The sequence below is a fragment of the Heterodontus francisci genome, chromosome 32, assembly GCF_036365525.1.
Source record: "Heterodontus francisci isolate sHetFra1 chromosome 32, sHetFra1.hap1, whole genome shotgun sequence".
Classification (NCBI taxonomy): Eukaryota; Metazoa; Chordata; class Chondrichthyes; order Heterodontiformes; family Heterodontidae; genus Heterodontus; species Heterodontus francisci.
Genome location: NC_090402.1, coordinates 17,084,533 through 17,105,071, shown reverse-complemented (window position 1 = coordinate 17,105,071; position 20,539 = coordinate 17,084,533). Strand labels below are relative to the sequence as shown.

The window sequence follows — 20,539 nt, the reverse complement described above, 5'->3', positions numbered from 1 at the left end:
TGGTTCCAATGATCTCTCTCAGTCTAGACTCCAATCCCCAAGATTAGATTATTGAAAATGTTCATTATCTATGCTTGACTGACCTTGCCTCGATACATGTTTTTCCTCCCACCTTGCTATGTGCTCAAAGTACCTAACAGAATAGACAATGGGAGGGGAGGAAAGATTACGAACATATGAATTAGGAGTAGGCCAATCGGCCCCTCAAGCCTGCTCTGCCATTTGATAAGATCATGGCCAATCTGATTTGAGGCCTCAACTCTATTTTCCTGTCCACTTGCTCCTCGTCAATCAAGAATCCAAGTATAATAAGAACAGAAAGTGCTGAAAATACTCAGCAGGTCTGGCAGCATCTGTGGAGAGAGAAGCAGAGTTAAAGTTTCAGGTCAGTGACCTTTCATCAGATCTGAAGAATCTAACTAACTCAGCCTTAAAAATATTCAATGACCCTGCCTTCACTGCTCTCGAGGGAAGAGAATTCCAAAGACTAACAACCTTAGAGAAAAAAAAAATTCTCCTCATCTCCATCTTAAATGGGAGGCCTCTTATTTTTAAACTGTGGCCTCTGGTTCTGGTCTGTCCCACAAGGGAAAACATCTTTTCAGCATCAACCTGGTCAAATCCCCACAGGATCTGATATGTTTAAATAAGATCACCTCTCATTCTTCTAAACTGCACTGGATACAGGCCCAACCTGTCTGACCTTTCCTCATAAGATAACCCTCTCATCCCAGGAATCAGTTGAGTGAACGTACTCTAAACTACTTCGATATCCTTTCTTAAGCAAGGAGACCAAAACTGTACACAGTACTCCGGATGTGTTCTCACCAACGCCTTGTACAACTGTAGTAAAACTTTCCTGTTTACATTCCATTCCCTTTGCAATAAACAACATTCCATTTGCCTTCCTAATCACTTGCTGTATATGCATATCATTTTTGTGAATCATGTATCAGGACACCCAGATCCCTCTGTACTGCACAGTTCTGCAATCTCTCTCCATTTAAATGATATTCTGCTTTCCTATTCTTCCTGCCAAAAGTGGATAAGTTCACATTTTCCTACATTATATTCCATCTGCCAAATTTTTGCCCACTCACTTAACCTATCTATATCCCTTTGCAGACTCCTTATATCATCTTCACAACTTTATCTATGTGTCATCAGCACATTTAGCAACCATATATTTGATCGCTTCATCCAGGTCATTGATATAGATGGTAAATAGTTGAGGCCCCAGCACGGATCCCTGTGGCACTCCACTAGTTTGTTTGCCAACGCGAAAATGCCCCATTTATCCCTACTCTCCACTTCCTGTCAGCTTATCAATCCTCTATCCATGGAGGAAGAGGGACACAGGAAGATAATTTTTAATCCATGAGTCACTTCGCAACTAATATTGCTTAAACTCTCAATGCCATACCTTGTTTAACTGCTTTTAATATCATGTAAAGACACATTAAGTAGACACGGTCCAATAACCTTGCCTTATCTAACTTGCAATGCTAGAGCTAAACCATCAACCTCTTGCTGGATTACAAAAGGAGATACGAGTACAAAGAGTTTAGAATTCTGACCTAAATGCAGCTTCTGAATTGCAAATTGGTTACTGGGCCTCAATGTACAAAAGAATTACTGACAACAAATTGAAAATGTTAAAGATTCTTGCTGGATTAAAAGTGGGGGGGAGAATTATTAACAGATTTTAACAATGAATAAATACAAATCTGAAACAAGCACTGAAACATACTTGGCTTAAAACATAACTAATTCAATGTTATATACATAAATACCTTTGAAAGCACATTTACTGGGGAAGGAAAAAGGGGAATAAATCATTGTTATTCCTGGAAATTGCAACACGAGGATTCACACCCAAAATTCAAACCTATTTTCTTTCAGAAGTTCATCAATCTGCTGAGCATTTACCAGCATTGTTTTTATTTCCAGTTTAAGTTTGGCAGCCCTGCTCATGCCAGTAAGTCCAGCTTATACAAGAATGAGTACATGGTGCAGGTTGGCAAACAGATGGCTGGCTAAACGAGGTTGTCATCTCTGCCCGTCAGTGTCCCTGTTAACTGTTGGGAATGAGTTAGCTCTGCGGTAGATCTGAAGGACCAGTCTGCTGCAGCCTCTCTCAGGCATACCCCCACCCACCCCAAAACAGAGAGCGGGAATTGGAAAACCCAGACCATCAGTCGCACCACTCCCTTAGACATCTCTGATGTCCAAATGCGGAGGGGCATTAATACCCCAGTGTAAAAGGGGTAGTTTGGAGGAAATAAAAGGACACACTCACGTGTGATGCACGTGATAGTCCAGGTACACACGGTTCTGCGACAGCCAAGACTCGTTTTAGAAGGGGATGAAAAAAAAAAACTCAGATTCATGTATTTGGTTGCAAGCCTGAGCTTGTCTGCTAGTTACATAACATCACACAGCAAGTGGCAGTAGTGCAGACCCTAGTTAAAAATAACTGCAACAGCTGGTGCATAACCATCCGCAACAGCCCACAGTAAAAGAAAAACAAGACACTTCAGCAGGCTATTGCCCGTGCACTTAAAAACTCCTTTATATGATTCGCATTGCATGTTTGCAGAATGAAGTCCATGTGAAGGTCCCACAAGACAACCTGTAAACACTTTGGGGACTTTATTCAAGCCCTAATGGATTGCAGCATCAGTCACAGGGTGTAAAAGTTAGTTAGAAACTGGTTTACAACATGACCAGCTGCTACAATAAGTAATGGAAAGTTTCCCCTCCCACACAAATGCTCTAATTGACCAGGGACAACTGCACTAGCAGTAATCTGCCTCAGATTTGTACTTCATGCACACAATTACTAGAGTCAAATATACAGAAGTGGGATTTCCAACACAGATTCTTTGAATAAAACAATCAAGGGGAGAATTACCAGGTTTATAATTGAAAACAAGGATTGGCTGCCAACAAGTGCCACTGACTTTTAGCGCAGTGGGGGAAAAGAAACCACTTGCAAAATACATTAAAAAAATTGACAAATGCCAGGTCTTATTTTGATGAGATCCTAGTCATTTACGCAGCACGCAGAGAAGGTCAAGATTTTTTTTGGGCGGACGTTTACACTCAAAACGGGCTCCTAGAAAAAGAGAATGGAAGAGTTTTCACATTTCATAAACCTGCTACCAGCATGGAGGTCAGGTACAACGTGGTTAGAATAAAGCGGAGGTTACTTCTGTCTCAGTTCCGACCATAGACAAGTATCACTTCCTGCCTTACTGTGATAATTCTCATCAATCAGCCCTGAACCAGGCTGAGGATTTATCAGTTTTGTGCCATGGGGCCATGTTGACTAACACCTGGGTGGACACTGCCCAATCTTGCATCATGTGGAAGGATTGATACAGGGAAAAAAAACAAACTGCCATTTGGGACTCAATTTACTCAGTTCCATCATTTACAGTCTGAAAACCTAAACATACTGATGTTTGAGGCACAGCAATGCAACTTTTGGTTTGAAGTATTTTAGGGTACAGATATACACCTCACAACATTTAAGAAGTATTTAGGTGAGCACTTGAAACGCCATAGCATATAAGGCTACGGGCCAAGGGCTGGAAAATGGGACTAGGATAGATAGGCGCTTGATGGCCGGCAGGGACATGATGGGCTGAAGAGCCTATTTCTGTGCTGTATAACTCTATCACTCCATGCTTACAGTATGATTCAAGTTGGGTCCCACTCACGCTGCAGTGGAGTGAATGGAGTTGCTCTAAAGGGGGAGGGGAAAGTGAAGGAGGGGGAAATAGAGACGGGGAAAGCTGAGGATGGGGGCCCCTCTCACTTCTTAAGCTCAACTCCAGTGCGGTGTGTCGAAGAGCTTTCTGTTTTAAAAAAGCACCGACAGGGGTTTGCTCGAACTTTTAGGCATTTTATACAGTTAAGCACAGCTTGTTTAAATATTTGGGCATTCATTGTCAAGCACAATCAATTTACCAATGGAGAATAGAGTCTGTGTGTATCTGGTCAAGTATAAATGTAGATAGAGGTCTCTGCAGCGTGCCAGAGCTAGATTCATAGTCAGGTAGCATAAGTCAGGTTTACTGGAATGATACTAATCAATCTTACATCAGCAGCCACGGGCTAAATGCAGCCTAATGCTGTTTACTTTGCTGTAGTTATCATACTGAAAACACCTTTCATTCATTTACAATCTTTGGATCTCCCTATTTAATGAGTCCTGCCACAACAACTCAGATTTTGCAAGATAAGTGATCAGACTAAACTGAAGCACTCATTTTCCATCTACGAATAATCTGTCCAACCCCTTCTTTGTTGTTTTTTCCCCCCCTCCTATTCAGCATCTGCACCCGTCTCTGTCTCGCACCCTGTGTAGTTCAAGGTAGCAACTTGTGCTGGGATACAGACCCGTGGGTGTGGGTCACCTGTGGGTACCTTACCCAACTGGCCATTCTACACGTGTGGGAGTGTTAATACAGTGAACGTCAGCAGGCTATTTGACCACAGAACGTGTCACAGCTGCATCCAAACCGACGGCCTTGAGCACACAGTCTTCCTGGGTCCATAAGCTCTGGGTAAGATCAACCAACTCAGCACAAAATCAATATAACACCATGTAGTTACCATCCTGTGGATGTTCATTGCTTCTGCCAGGTCATTCCATAATGCAAGTTCAAATGCACACAAACATGTACAAACAGCAAGATTTCTTTTATATATAAAAAAAAAGGAGCCTACACCATTGCAAAACCAGGCAAACAGGTTTCATAGAAAAACATTTCAAACATTTGAGAAAGAACAAAGCCAGGAAGGAGCATTAGCTACTGCCTCAGCATGACAGAGACGAGAAAAATGTAAATTAAAGTCAATTGCAGGATCTAGACAAGCAGCAGGAAAACAAGTGGAACTGAAGCCACTGCCAGAAGTTGAGAGATTGGGATGAACCTCTAGTACCTGGCAAATCTCAGGGATTTTCAATGGGTTTTCAAACATAAATTTGCCTCTTAAAAATAGGCAACTGTGTGTTAATTTTAGTTAGTTAGCACTGAAACCCACTGTCTGTGCTTTTCTGATCATTGCAAGGAATGCATTCCAAGATATTTATTTCCATTAGTGCTCTACAACCATTTTGTGAACTCTCAAAACAGCAACAAAGAACACACTTTACACCAATATGCATAATAAAGGCCAAAAAAAAGGCTCAACTAAAACCGTATGAATTTTTCAGCAGGTTTTTAAATGGAACTACCCCATCTCCTCCCCATCACTGTAACCTCTTCCAGCATTCTAATTCAGACCTCCACACTCCTCCAGTTCTGGCCTCTTACACATCTCTCAATTTTCACCACTCCATCATTGGCCTCTGTGCCTTCAACTGCCTGGGCAATAAACCCTGGAATTCTGTCCCTAAATGCCTCCACCTTTCTTTCCTCCTTAAAACCTATGTAAATGGGGGACATCAACAAAAACAGTGGCTACTGTTTCTCTGCTGGTCCAGCATGCAATTGAGCCCCAAAGAGCAGCAAGCAGCAAAGGCCAAGGGCCCTGACAACATGTGGCTATAGTGTTGAAGACTTGTGCTCCAGAACTAGTTGCACCCCTAGCCAAGCCATTTCAGTACAGCTACAATACTGGCAAACACAGACAAAGTGGAAATCCAATCCAGCCAATTACTGCACCATCAGTCTACTCTCAATCAGCAGCAAAGCCATGGAAGATGTCGCCAACAATGCAATCAAGGAGCACTTGCTCACCAACAACCTGCTCACTGATGCTTCGTTTGGGTTCTGCCAGGACAACTCCATCCCAGACTTCATTGCAGCCTTGGTCCAAACATGGACAACAGAGCTAAATTTCAGCAGTGAGTAACTGTCTTTGACATAGAGGCATCATTTGATCAAATGTGGCATAAAGGAGCCCCGGCAAAATTGAAGTTAATGGGAATTGGGGGGGTAAACGCTCTCCACCGTCTGAAGTCATACCCAGCACAACTGGTTGTGGTTGTTGAAGGTCAATCATCTCAGCCCCAGGGCATTCCTGCAGGAGTTCCTCAGGGCAGTGTCCTAGATCCAACCATCTTCAGCTGTTTCAGTGATCTTCGCTCCATCATAAGATCAAAAGTGAGAATGTTCCCTGATGATTGCAGTGCTCAGTAACATTCACAATTCTTCAGGTACTGAAGCAGTCCGTGCCCACATGCAGCAAGACCTGTACTGACAAGAAGCAATCAAACATTCACAGCAGGCAAATGACCACCTCGAACACGAGAAAATCTAACCATCTCCCCTTGACATTCAATGGCATTACCATTGCTGAATTTCCCCATCATCCTGGGGTTGGGTGGGGGGGGTGGTGATGGTTTGTCACCATTGACCAGAAACATAACTGGACCAGTCACAGAAATACTGTAGTGACAAGAGCAGGTCAGAGGCTGGGAATTCTGTGATGAGTAACTTACCTCCTGACTCCTAAATGCCTGCCCACCATCCAGAAGGTACAAATCAGGAGTGTGATGGAATACTCTTCACTTGCCTGGATGAGTGCAGCTCAAACAACACTCAAGATGTTCAACAGCATCCAGGACAAAGCACTCTGCTTGACTGGCACCCCATCCAACACTTTAAATAATCATTCCCTTCACCATTAGTGCTCAGTGACAGCAGTGTGTACTATCTATAAGATGCACTGCAGCAAGGTGCCAAGGCTCCTAAGACAGCACCTTCCAAACCCATTACCTTTACCAATGAGAAGAACAAGGGCACCAGGCACATTGGAACAGCATTCACCTGCAAGTTCCCCTCCAAGTCCCATGCCATCCTGACTTGGAACTATATCGCTGTTCTTTCATTGTCGGTGGGTTAAAATCCTGGAACTCCCACACTAACACGGTGTACCTACACCACATGGACTGCAGCAGTTCAAGACGGCAGCTCACCGCCACCTTCTCAAGGGCAATTAGGGAGGTGCAATAAATGCTGGCCTGGCCAGCAAGGCCCTCATCCCATGAACAGATAAAAAAAAAAGTCAGATCCCTGGTCTGTGATATGTTAGGGTCCTTGGCCAAGGCACCAGAACACTGTTATGTTTGGCCTTCAACTCTGAGCTAGAGTTATGGCTCTTCATCTCTAGTCAGTGACTCCTGCCGTATATGTGGATATCAGGTGAAGACACTTAAAGATTAAATTGTGATGTTGCCATAGCAGAGTTGCCTGCTGACACCTTCCAGGTTCGAATGGTCACTGAAACACAATCTGTTTTTTTTAAAAAAAGTTGCTTAAGGGTTAAATATTGGCCAGGCGACCAGGGAAAACTCCACTGGTCTAGAGTGTCATGGGACTTGAACTCTAAAACTTATAACTCAGAGGTGAGACTGTAACCAACCGAGCCTCAGCTGACAGGAAGAGTTAAAGCTGCTGAGTGGGTCACTACATCTGAACAGCTTCAACTCCTCCCTAAATAAGAGTTCTCTCATAAAGAGGGGGAAAGTGTGGAAAAGAGATACTTGCTGCCTACAAACGCTCCCTTCTTAATCTTGGATTCTTAAAAGTAGATTTGTCAGAAGAAAAAAAAAGTACATTTTCAGGACCTGGGTCATGCAATGACACTTAATTTGACATTTGTTATGCAGAAGCGAATATGAACCAGAGATGACCGATTTAAGGTGAATGGCCAAAAGAACCAAAGACGACACGAGGAAAAGCTTTTTTTTTTAAATAAACGTAGCGTGTGGTTGATTTGGGATGCACTGCCCGTGCGTGTGGTGGAGGCGGAAATCAATCGTGGCTTTCAAAAGGGAATTGGATAATAAACTGAGGAGAAAAATAAAATTTGCAGGACTACGGGGAAAGAGCGGGGGAGTGGGACTAGCTGAGTCGCTCTTGCAGAAAACCAACTTGGACACGATGGGCTGAATGGTCTTGTGTTGTAACCATTCTAGGATGCCAAGAAGCTTTGTTGCAGAATGTTAAAAGTCAAACCACCAATCATCTGTCCCATGTAAGAAAAAATGCCAACATTTTTAGCACAGTGGAAGAAAGCTTTACTGTAATTGGAATCATCACCCAGAGACACAGTTAAATTGCACCACCCAGGAATTGGAGAGGAAAAAAAGAACTTATAAAAGACCAACTAGAGGTCATGTGATAATTACTAATACATCCAATAAGAAACTTCTTTACTTAGAGTGGTAAGAATGCAGAACTCGCTGCCACATGGAGTAGCTGAAGTGAATAGGATAGATGCATTTAAAGGGAAGCTTGATAAGTACATGAGAGAGAAAGGAATAGAAAGATATGTCAATAGCGTGAGGTGAAGTAGGGTGGGAGCAGGCTTGTGTGGAGCATAAATACTAGCATAGACCAGCTGGGCTGAATGGCCTGTTTGCACTGTACATTGTGTAATTCTATGCAATATTAAGACTAATTAGGACCCTAAGACAGTTACGTGGAGGAGTACCTATTGCCTGAGCTTAAATATGCAAAGTGAACTCTGGACCTTGCTAAGAAACCGAATTAAAGAACACACAGGGCCATATACTGAATAAAAATACTCTGATTGTATACCTGCTAGCACATCATAGAATCCAATGATCTATTTAACAGCACTGAATAAAACAGCAGTAGATTGGAATTCAGTTTGTTTCTTTGCATTGAACTAAATCCATTAACAAGTATTCAAAATATCAAATTATATTAAAAAGCCAAAGCAAAGGCCCTCGTTCACACATACACTAACTTCCAGGTGGTACACGCACCCTGACGGGTGATGCACCCCCCCACTTCTCAAATCTCAACACCACCCCTGATGTCCCCCTTAACTTTTTATGTTTATGCCCAGGAGGGGGTGGGGGAAATTGAAATTCAAGGATAAGTTGGGGGTGGGTGGAAAACAGGAGAAAAATCTGGCACTCCCATCAGCTGATAAGGAAGCAGTCGCAGGAAGAAAGGCAGCACAGAGATAGGAAGTGAATGACCAGGGATGATAGGAAAAATAAAAAGTGAAATTTATATTTCACTACAGCATTCAAAATGGCACTGTCAGAATACAGACCATCATTTGGGTCACGCTCGAAAATTCCCCCCCCCCCCCACCCCCCGCCAAAAGGCTAGGTAAAATATTGAACCTCACATGACATGCAATATCTCGTTACCCTGTCAAGTTAGCAAGGCTGAAGGAGAAAGCAGCAACTTCCTCACTGATCTTGAAGGGGGAAGGGGGTGAAGGAGAAGAGTCTAGAAGCCAACTGGACAACCCCCACTCTCTCCATCACTACCTCCAGCTAACACCGATCAGGGTGAATGTGCTGTTATGACCTGGTGAGAAAGGTGTCTAGGGTTCCCTCTCAGCCTTCACCTGGTCTTACCGTAACAGGGTTTTCTTTTTAAAAACACACCGTGTTTTTAGCTCGCTCTCGGTGAATCCTTGTTCACCACTTTCCAATTATAAGGCAAAGAAACCAGCACAAACAGGCTTTCTTAGGTTTAAATAAGAAAAGTTGAAATTTATTGACCTTAAACTCTAATTCGGTTAACGCCTACGGATACATGACACGCCCACACTAGCATGCATACGTGATACACACATGCAAATAGAGACAGAAAAGAGAATAAAATAAAGTGGAAACGTTTGAGGCAATATATGAAGAGGTTTTGTTACGGTTCTTCGAGCTCACCGTATAGTCCTTACTTGTAGGTAGATCTTGCTTTTCATTGGGGCCCAGTATTCTTCTTAAACCTTGTTCACTGTAGGAGACTTTCCTCCCTTGGGGTTCATGTGCCTTCAGTGGATTCAGAGTCTTGTGAGAAAGAAATGGGAGCAGACAGGAGAGATCTTCTCAGTCCAGGAGCAAGCATTCTTTCCGAGTTCAAACTCTGTGGCCAGTTCAAAAGAAAACCCTGGAACAGCCAGTTAGTCATGTGACCTGCTGGTCCAACCAGTCCTGGCCTTTGTGGATTGTATGCTCCTTAGCAGGCCCTGGAAGGCGCTTCCTCACCTTTGACGTCTGTTAGTATGTAAATGTTTTTTTCCCAGCCACGGCTGATCTGTTTAACAAGTCATTTCCTCGCTCCAACAACAGTTAAAAATCAATTTCTGTTACAAAATTGATGTGCCTCATTCTTGGCAGGTGGGGGCCTAGCATGACAGTGCCAATATTTAAACATTGGTCCCAATTCCACTGCACACCACAATGAGACTGGAATGGATTTGCTGCATCAGAACAGCACAGAAAATAATAGCGTTAGGAATTTAAGAACAGCCACTTGGGCGAGGTACCTGAGTGCTGGCTGACAGCGCACGTGGAACCAAACCCCAGCGCGAGTCAGTGCCTTGGGAGGAGAGGAGAACAGTTTTTTTAAAAAGCAGCATTACATTTATTTCATAATCATAATGCTGTATATATTAAATTGAATTGGTGAATAAAAAGATGAGACTTGCAGAAGGTATTTTGACAAAGCCGTGCAACCTTAGCATCGGTTTAGCTATCATGCAGCTTTAAAAAGTCAAGAGAGACCATCTCAAAAAGTACACCAATCTGCACAGCCCCCAGTGCAACATGCATTGGGTCACAGCTTCCCTACAAGACCTTCAAGTGCACAACTTTAAAAAAAGGCGCCTTCGCGGATGGCTTTGTGTATATTACTAACCTCATCCAATTTAATAAATACTAAACTGCTGCAGTATTGCCCATAGTCAACGGAAAAGTAACAACAACCTGTATTTACATAGTGCCTTTAACATAGTAAAGCGTCCCGACCGCCAACTTCACGGGAGTTAGAAAACAAAATTTGAAATTGAGCCATATCTGAAAATATTAGGGCAGATGACCAAAGAGCTTGGCCAAAGAGGTAGGGTTTAAGGAATGCCTTAAAAAGGAGGAGAGAGGTGTAAAGTGGCAGAGAGATTTAGGGAGGGAATTCAAGAGCTTAGGGCTTTGACAGCTGTGGGCACAGCCACCAATGAAGGAGAGGTTAAAAAAAAAAAATCGGGAATTGCTTAAGAGGTCAGAATTAGAACAGTGCAGATATCTGAGGGTTGTAGAACTGGAGGAGGTTTGAGAGATAGGGAGGGCTGAGGCTTATGGAAGAATTTGAAAACAAGGTTGAGAACTTTAAAGTTGAGACGTTACTTAACAGGGTTGCCAGTGTAGGTCAGCGCGCACAGGGGTACAAGTTTTAAAAGTATGTAAGAAAAGGCTTTACAGAAGGTTTACGAGAATGGTTCCAAGGATGAGGGACTTCAGTTACATGGATAGATTGGAGAAGCTGGAGTTGTTCACGATAGAGAAGTTGACAGGAGATTTGTTAGGAGTGTTCCAAATCATGAGGAGTCTGGACAAGTAGATAGAGAGAAACTGTTATCATTGGCGGAAGGGTCGAGAGCCAGAAGGCACCGATTTAAGGAGAATGGCAAAAGAACCAACAGCGACAGGATATAAAAATCTTTCTTTTTGTATGGAGTGAGTGGTTCGGATCTGGAATGCGCTGCCCGAGTGTGGTGCGGAGGCAGATTCAATCATGGCTTCCAAACAGGAACTGAATAAGCACCTGAAGAGAAAAGATTTATAGCACTAAGGGGGAGTGGGACAGTGTGACAGCCACGTTGCTCATGCAGAGAGCTGGCATGGACATGAAGGGCTGAAATGCCTCCTACAGTGCTGCAACCATTCTACGACAAGTAAAGACTTCAGGAATTCGGTCCACATCACTAACTATTAGTTGAGCTGGCAATAATTTATACATATAGGCAAATATTTACATGTAGGATTTCCATTCTGGCAGTTAAATGTTGCTTTCATGTCATGACCAAAATTCATGACAACAGGAAGGACATCCATACGGAAGATTTACATAGAGAGACTACTGGCTTTTAAAGAAGAATTCTGCATGAAAATCAATTGCGAACTCTACGGTACTGATGTATATTTCGTAGTTTAAGAGTAAGAGATCAGTGCTTAATTTTTCCTTATTCTTACCTGGCCCTTTGGCTCCTCCTGCTAGGATGCGACCAAGTCTAAATATTATAGCTCGCTCATACTCCTTGACGATCTGTGACAAAGAAGGATAAAAAAAAGATTTGATACTTGAAGATCCCATTTTGTTTCTGTTTAATACATTATGCTTAGAAACCAAGAATCTGTGTGTTGCAATCAAATGGTGAATGCTAAAAAAAAAAAACAGTCCACTTTAAGAAATAATTTCCTGTCACTGTGGGCTGGTGCGACTGTCAGTAAAGCACAGTAAATTGTCACTGTAGCACCTTAGCCAAAACCCAGTCCAGATTGGCGGGTTTACAATCTTCTCTTTCTGCTGGCTGGAAATGAGTCACCAACCCACTTCTTAGGTGACTGTAAAGAACCTTAGTTAGAAGCTTGCTAGAATGGAAAAATTCATTGCGGTGCTATTCTGAGGCAGGTGAATTAAAGCAGGTCAGCGGGAAAGAGTAAAGGGAGCATTCCTTTGCATGTAACCAGGTTATATCCGATGTTGGCAGCAAGCAAAGGATTGCGTATCCAAAAATGGGGAAGCGCTCCATTCCCCACCGTGACAGGCATAAAACAGCTCTGAAAGACCTCATTACCTCTAGCAGAGCACGTCTGATTTTTTAAAACAACTGCGACAAAAGATTGAGCTGCCAGTTCCAAATGCTGAACAACTTGCAGCTAGTCATTCCTTATTCTGCAGTTGACATTACCCTCATCTTTATGCATAGAAGGCAGTAACATAAATACAGCTGTTGCACAGCAACCAAGTTGTTGTATGTTGTACATAGCTCTGAAAATAGTCACTATCTCCAAAAGTGCATTTCAAAAACAAATTCTCTCCTTCCGCCTCTATCACTGCCGCACCACCTCTCCTCTTCTCTTCTCCCCCCCCCCCCCCCCACCCCTCCCCTCGTCATACACACACATGGCTGCCAAGTACAAAACAATTTCTGGGAGACCAGCACTGAACCTGCCCCATTAAGAGAGATCTATTCTAATCTCTTGGTTTGCAAGTCTAAAAAAAAAAGAGGGCGTTTTGGCCCAGCACAGCAATATTCCTCACATTATGAAAAGGTTCTTTAATGATTTAAAAACCAGACAAGTAGCATTTTTTTTTACACCATGCCTAATCCAGGCTGGTTACAGCACACAACACTAGCTCTCTATTTACACAGTTCACATGGAGCAATTCGTGGGAACCGCATTCAACTGAAATGTCACATAACTCCTAAATATTGGAACGGTGGTGTTAGCCAAGCACTCACTGGCTCTAATATTTAGTTTTGTTCTTTGTAATTTAAAACCTCTAGTTACAGCAGCAATCTTCATCTTCAATGAAAAAAAATCAACATTAAAGCCACCGCTATGTTAAGGGGCTAAACAGAAGACCCCAAGGATGTCCCCTTCTGTCATTCAGGAGCATCTGGCAATGATCCGGAGTCCAATAATTTAAAAAAAAAAGTGTTTGGTTCTCTATGATCTTACCTTGATGCACAGCCAGATGGAGAGGGGGAAACTGATTAACATGAAGAAATAGGACAGTATAACCAAGACCCAACCGCAACATCCAAGGTTGCCACTGGCCTCATCTGTGGAGAGAAATACAGAAAGGATTTGCATGTTACTTCCATTAAAAAAAATTGAAACAATGTTAAAGATCATGTGACAACCAATAGAGCTGAAGCTTATTATGCAGACATCTGTTCAGTCCCTCATAAATTATTCACTTTTATTTAACACAAGAACTCACGTATAAAAGCTGTTTACATGCACTATTTTAAGCACAATTATATCTGTAAGCAGCATTTTTTTTAAAAACTTAAATTAAAAACCTGACAGCCCGTGACATATCAGGAACTATTCGCCTCTTAAAAATATGGAGTGAGTGAATCACATAATACCAATGAAACGAGAAGATTCTAAGCTCTTCAAAACTTAAAAAAAAACATTAAATCGATCTTGCACTTGGTAACTCTCCCACAATAAGTCAAGTCTATTTCTTGATGGATTGCGGCAGATGTGGGAAATCTACCATCTCTCCTCCATCATTGTACTTGCACTCCTCCCTCAGCTCTGCTTTGTTCATACATTAGTCATATCTCAGAGTTTACAAAATAAATCTGTTTTCGGCAGCTATCCAGAGGTTCCTCACCAACATCCTTACAAAATTTAGTCTGTTGGCCCAATGGGTTTCTCTTGTGGTGTTAAAGCAAGTCTAACACAAAATACTGCCGATGCTGTAAATCTGAAGGAAGAGGAGGAAATGCTGGAAATACCCATCAGTTCAGGCAGCATTTGTGGAGAAAGAAAGCATTAATGTATTAGGTCGATGACCTTTCATCAGATTGAAAGGTCTATTCTTATGAAAGATCATTGACCTGAGACATTCGCTCGGTTTCTCTCTCCACAAATGCTGCCTGACCCAAGTATTGCCAGCATCTTCTGTTTTTATTTCAGGGCTGCAGCAAGGCATTGTAACGAAGAAAGTATATTCCCCATCCCCCAATATACATCTGCACACTTAAAAATGCTAAAGCTTCATTTATACAAGTTAGTCCCTGATGAGGAACTTAATATTAAATACAAAATTGCTGTAAGCATTTGGTATATTTGTATCAAACACTACGGAGGAAGAGAGAGAGTGAGAAACACGCACATTTCAGCTATCAGCATTAATTCATCGTCCACCAGTGCAATGTATAAATTGTAGTCTGAAATGCTCCCTCTGGAATACAAGTCAAGCTTCAGCTACACAGCTGGAGGTTTCTCAATTCAAAATGGACAGTACAAAAATGTCACACTCCACCTCTAATGATGTGAACTAGTTACAGTAATCCCCTATATATTCAACCCCACAGTATTCACTTTTAACCACCTAGTGCAGAGACTTTCATTAAACTAAGTACCTCAGAAACAGCACTGAAGAAAACTGACTATCTTAACTTTCATCAGCTCTCACTTCATTGTCCCTCATAGGAATGTTTGCGGCAGAGACAAGAATAGTCTTTGTATAGCACCTTTTCTGACCTCAGGATGCACTAAAGTGCTTTACAATCAATTAATTAATGTGGAAGTGACATCACTGTTGCAATGTGGGAAACACAGCAGCTAATTTGCATACAGCAAGATCCCACAAAAAAAGAAATGCGATAAATTACCAGATCATCAGTTTTAGCGATTTTGATTGAGGGATAAAGATTGGCCAGAACACCAGTGGAAAACTCCCCTGCTCTTCTTCAAAATAGCGTCACAGAATCTTGTGCATCCACTTGAGGGTGGGTGGGGCCTCTCATCCAGAAGATGGCACCTCCAATGGAGGTGCGCTGGAGTACCTGTCAAGGTATTGTGCTCAAGTCTCCGGAGTGGGGCTTAAACCCACAACCTTGACTTAGGATGCAAGAGCAGGACTAACCAAGCCATGACTGACACGAGATGTCACGTCTTTAATGGGTGGCAGACAAGTCAGTCATTTAACAGCAGGGGGAAAAGAGAGGGGCTAGAGGATAAAAGCACAAATGGAAGGGATTTTAAGGAGTATTTTGAAGCCAAGGAGCGGGATGTCGAGAAAGAGAGTTGCAGTAAGGCTGAAGGAGCAACAGCTGATGGGAGCGGAGAATGCAAAGTAGGTCGAGGTCAGGCAATCATAAACAGAAGCTTTAGGGGAGAGCCGAAGGAATGACTGCCAATGGAAGGGTAAAGTGAGGAGGGACACGCAAGGCGAGAGTTAGGGAGTGGAGGGTTAGGGTTGGAGGAGGTTAGAGGGACAAGACAGCGAGAGCCCATGAAGCAATGTGACAGAAATGAAAAGAGCCTAGCCTTACTGATGAATGGGGTAAGAAGCACAGCTCAGGGAAAAACAGCACAGTAATAGGCCTACACCGCTAGGCTGAGGAGGAATATAGAAGTATTTACGGACGTTGAAGAGGATGACTTCAGTTCCACTGACATTTAGCTTAGGGAAATTTTATTACTGATGAGCAATGTCTATTTTCATCAATGATTTACTTACAACTGGCTAAAATTAAAACTGGTCCCCAGCATACTAAACAAAAAGCCTTTCCGCTCTTCATTCTTAAACCTCACAAAAGGGAATCTGAGATATAAAACCAAGATGGGAAAATGCTTGCAATCTACAATAAATAAAATGATCATAACAATTCTGTAACAAAGTAACAACATACAAAGCTGCATAAACTACAATGATCTTAAAGCCACATGTCCACCTCGGAGTTTAAAAAAAAAACTCAACAATTCGATCTTCAAAACATAGAATTTACAGCACAGGAGCAGGCCATCCACCCAACATCCATGCTGACGTTTATGCTCCACACGGGCCTCCTTCCACCCCATTTAATCTTATCCTATTGACACATCCTTCTATCTCTTTCTCCCTCATGTCCATCCAGCTTCCCGTTAAACGCATCTACAATATTCACCTCAACCACTCCATGTGGTGCTCAATTCCACATGCTCACCAGTTACTGGGTAAAAGGAGTTTAATCTGAAATCTCGATTGGATTAATTAGTGACAACTTCGTGTCTATGGTCCCTAGTTTTGGACTCCACAAGTGGTAACATATCACCTAAAAGCCAAGTATGCACTCCACGCCATTCACCAACTGCAGGTTACACTTCACCAGTGTCTAGCAGGATTCCCTTTTGGCACATGCATTAATGCATCCTCCATGACCAGTAGTTAAGAAAGGGTCAGAATCTCAAGACGGGTAATAGATTAAATAGCATTGCCTTTTTTTTTTCCACTCACCACATGCTGGGAAGAAATAGGGACAAGGGAGGTCAAACTATTTTGAGGATCCTAACATTTCTAGTTACCAAGTTTCAAACTCTGGAAACATAATATGGTCACTATATATGGACATTTCCAGAGTGCTTTAACAGATGACAATTTTTTGAACCACACAAGGCCTGTTTAAAATCAAGAATAAACATATCTAAAAGAATGGCGTAGAAAAGCTAGAAAATAAAAACGGAAAAAATAAACTCCAAATTTTTTTTGACTTCAGAAATAGCTTAATTTATTTTATTTATTTATTTATTTATTTTAAACTGAATTGCTGCGTTACCTCTAAGATTTTAATAAGGCCCAATAGTGGGCATGTGCAATTTTTTTTTTTAAAAAAGAGATACAGCACTGAAACAGGCCCTTCGGCCCACCGAGTCTGTGCCAACCAACAACCACTTATTTTATACTACTCCTACATTAATCCCATATTCCCTACCACATCCCCACATTCTCCTACCACCTACCTACACTAGGGGCAATTTACAATGGCTGTGGGAGGAAATCGGAGCACCCAGCGGAAACCCACGCAGTCACAGGGAGAACTTGCAAACTCCGCACAGGCAGTACCCAGAACTGAACCTGGGTCGCTGGAGCTGTGAGGCTGCGGTGCTAACCACCATCCAAATGTTTACACCCAGAGGTACAACAACAGTTGTTATCTTTCTGAATGTTCGAGCTTTTAAACAATACAACACTTGGCTGAAGTACTTGTGGTCACCACTTGTGATCACATTCGTGCGAGCGATTAGAGATGAGGAATTAACAAACAGTGAATCACAGATTAAAGCATATTGGTTTAAGTACAATTATTCCTATACCACATTGGTACTAGCGTATAAGTGACAACTTAACTTAACCATGATTTCCTTCTTTCTTCCCCCATCCTGCCATTTATTCTCTTCCTACTCCCCCTCAATACATATCAACTCTTTGCTGGATTAGAATCCCATGGGTACTGGTTGCCCTCTGCTATTCTGCCCACTAGTCAGGTGATCCCCAATGAGCCTGGGCCCGCTACTTGATTGAAAGCAGCATCACAACCAAGCCCCAATTCTGTTTTCACACAATGCCAGGCAGGGGGTGCAGGCTTGCAATCAGGAGCAGCAGGATTGTCCAAGAGCAGATACCAACCACAGCTGCAATCAGCCAACAAGAGAGAAAGGATCAATCCTGGGGCCTTCGTAGTTGGTATGGGTCTCTGAGCTATGCGATGGGAGCTTCCAATCACAATTCTTTGACAGATATTTAACGAGTCACTAGCACCTAAAGATTCCTGTGTATACTTCACAGGGTAGAACCAACATTATGCACATTACATCTTTGACAGTCACTGAAAGTCTAGAGGTACACATTTGATTCGCCATTCTCAGTTCACGATAAATTGACTTCCCAAAAGTGGAAGCACATCTGTAGCCAGGAATCCGGCTCATTGTCACTAGTTCAGAACAATTCCAAAAGGGCTGGAAACAGGTTACACCCCTTACCCTCCAACAGTTAGTGTGTGGCACATGCCCTACCTCCCCCATTAAGTTACGCCAATGGGGAAAGGCCACAGTCTAAGGTCTGCCTGCCATTGTATACAGAGGAGCAGGGAACTGTAAAACCCGTCAAGCTGTGATTCATCTGAAATGTTTGTGGATATCACGTGTAATTGTATTGAGGCACCTCGGGGGTGCCACAGGCTGTGTGGAAAGAACTTAAACCATATTGCACTTTCTGTAAAGGACCAATTTTAAATGTTATCGAATGTACTTATAGAAATTTTATGAATAAAGTATATTTTTGCATAAAAACACATTAGGCCAATATTGCAGGGAAAGATGCTGCAAGCGAATTATAAGCGCAAAATATTATATATTTCAATAAAATAAAGGAAACATTATTGATCCAAGTTATAGGAAAATATTTTCTGCAGCAGCTACTGCATCGGACTCACTAACCCGACCAAATGACTCCAATCAGTTTTAAAATGCCTTTCACAAGACAAATTCCTCACAGTAACGGGGGGGGGGGGGTGGGGGGGCTCAGCAGTTTATACATGGTGGGGGGGGGGCTCAGCAGCTTATACACGTCTTGGGAGGGGGGGGGCTCAGCAGCTTATACACGTCTGGGGGGGGCTCAGCAGCTTATACACGACTGGGGGGGGGGGCTCAGCAGTTTACACATGTTGGGGGCGGGGGGGCTCAGCAGTTTATACACATTGGGGGGGCTCAGCAGTTTATACACGTTGGGGGGGGGGCTCAGCAGTTTACACATGTTGGGGGGGGGGGAGCTCAGCAGTTTATACACATTGGGGGGGGGGGCTCAGCAGTTTATACACATTGGGGGGGGGGGGCTCAGCAGTTTATACACGTTTGGGGGGGGGGCTCAGCAGTTTATACACGTTGGGGGGGGGCTCAGCAGTTTATACACGTTGTGGGGGGGGCTCAGCAGTTTATACACGTTGGGGGGGGGCTCAGCAGTTTATACACGTTGGGGGGGGGACTCAGCAGTTTATACACATTGGGGGGGGGCTCAGCAGTTTACACATGGGGAGGGGGGGGCTCAGCAGTTTATACACACTGGGGGGGGCTCAGCAGTTTACACACGGGGAGGGGGGGGCTCAGCAGTTTACACACGGGAGGGGGGGGCTCAGCAGTTTATAAACGTTGGGGGGGGGGCTCAGCAGTTTATACACATTGGGGGGGGGGGCTCAGCAGTTTATACACATTGGGGGGGGGCTCAGCAGTTTATACACGTTGGGGGGGGGCTCAGCAGTTTATACACGTTGGGGGGGGGCTCAGCAGTTTATACACGTTGGGGGGGGCTCAGCAGTTTACACACGTTGGGGGGTCTCAGCAGTTTACACACGGGAGGGGGGGTGTTCAGCAGTTTACACACGGGGAGGGGGGGGCTCAGCAGTTTACACACGGGGAGGGGGGGGGCTCAGCAGTTTACACACGGGGAGGGGGGGGGCTCAGCAGTTTACACGTTGGGGGGCTCAGCAGTTTACACGTTGGGGGGGCTCAGCAGTTTACACACGGGGAGGGGGGGCTCAGCAGTTTATACACATTGGGGGGGGGCTCAGCAGTTTATACACATTGGGGGGGGCTCAGCAGTTTATACACATTGGGGGGGCTCAGCAGTTTACACACGGGGAGGGGGGGGGCTCAGCAGTTTATACACATTGGGAGGGCTTAGCAGTTTACACACGCGGACGGTGGGGGGGCTCAGCAGTTTATACACGGGGAGGGGGGGCTCAGCAGTTTACACACGGGGAGGGGGGGGGCTCAGCAGTTTATACACATTGGGGGGGGGCTCAGCAGTTTATACACATTGGGGTGGGGGGGCTCAGCAGTTTATACACATTGGGGGGTGCTCAGCAGTTTATACACATTGGGGGGGGGGGCTCAGCAGTTTACACACAGGGAGGGGGGGCTCAGCAGTTTACACACATTGGGGGGGGGGGGCTCAGCAGTTTATACACATTGGGAGATGGGGCTCAGCAGTTTATACACGGGGAGCGGGGGGCTCCGCAGTTTATACACATTGGGAGGGGGGGCTCAGCAGTTTACACACGGGGAGGGGGGGGCTCAGCAGTTTACACACGAGGAGGGGGGCTCAGCAGTTTATACACATTGGGGGGGGGGCTCAGCAGTTTATACACATGGGGGGGGGGCTCAGCAGTTTACACACGGGGAGGGGGGGGCTCAGCAGTTTACACACATTGGGGGGGGGGCTCAGCAGTTTACACACGGGGAGGGGGGCTCAGCAGA

General features: G+C 43.9%; 1 protein-coding gene across 1 annotated transcript in view; it reads right to left on the bottom strand.

Annotated features, from left to right (window-relative positions):
• stom (stomatin) overlaps positions 1–20,539 on the bottom strand; it is a 60,044-nt gene that overhangs the window by 24,692 nt on the left and 14,813 nt on the right. Inside the window, exons 2-3 of the mRNA XM_068012347.1 lie at positions 13,466–13,569; positions 11,972–12,044 (exon numbers count right to left, since the gene is read on the bottom strand). Of these exons, the coding sequence (XP_067868448.1) occupies positions 11,972–12,044; positions 13,466–13,569 (177 nt within the window). The remainder of the gene's footprint in view (positions 1–11,971; positions 12,045–13,465; positions 13,570–20,539) is intronic.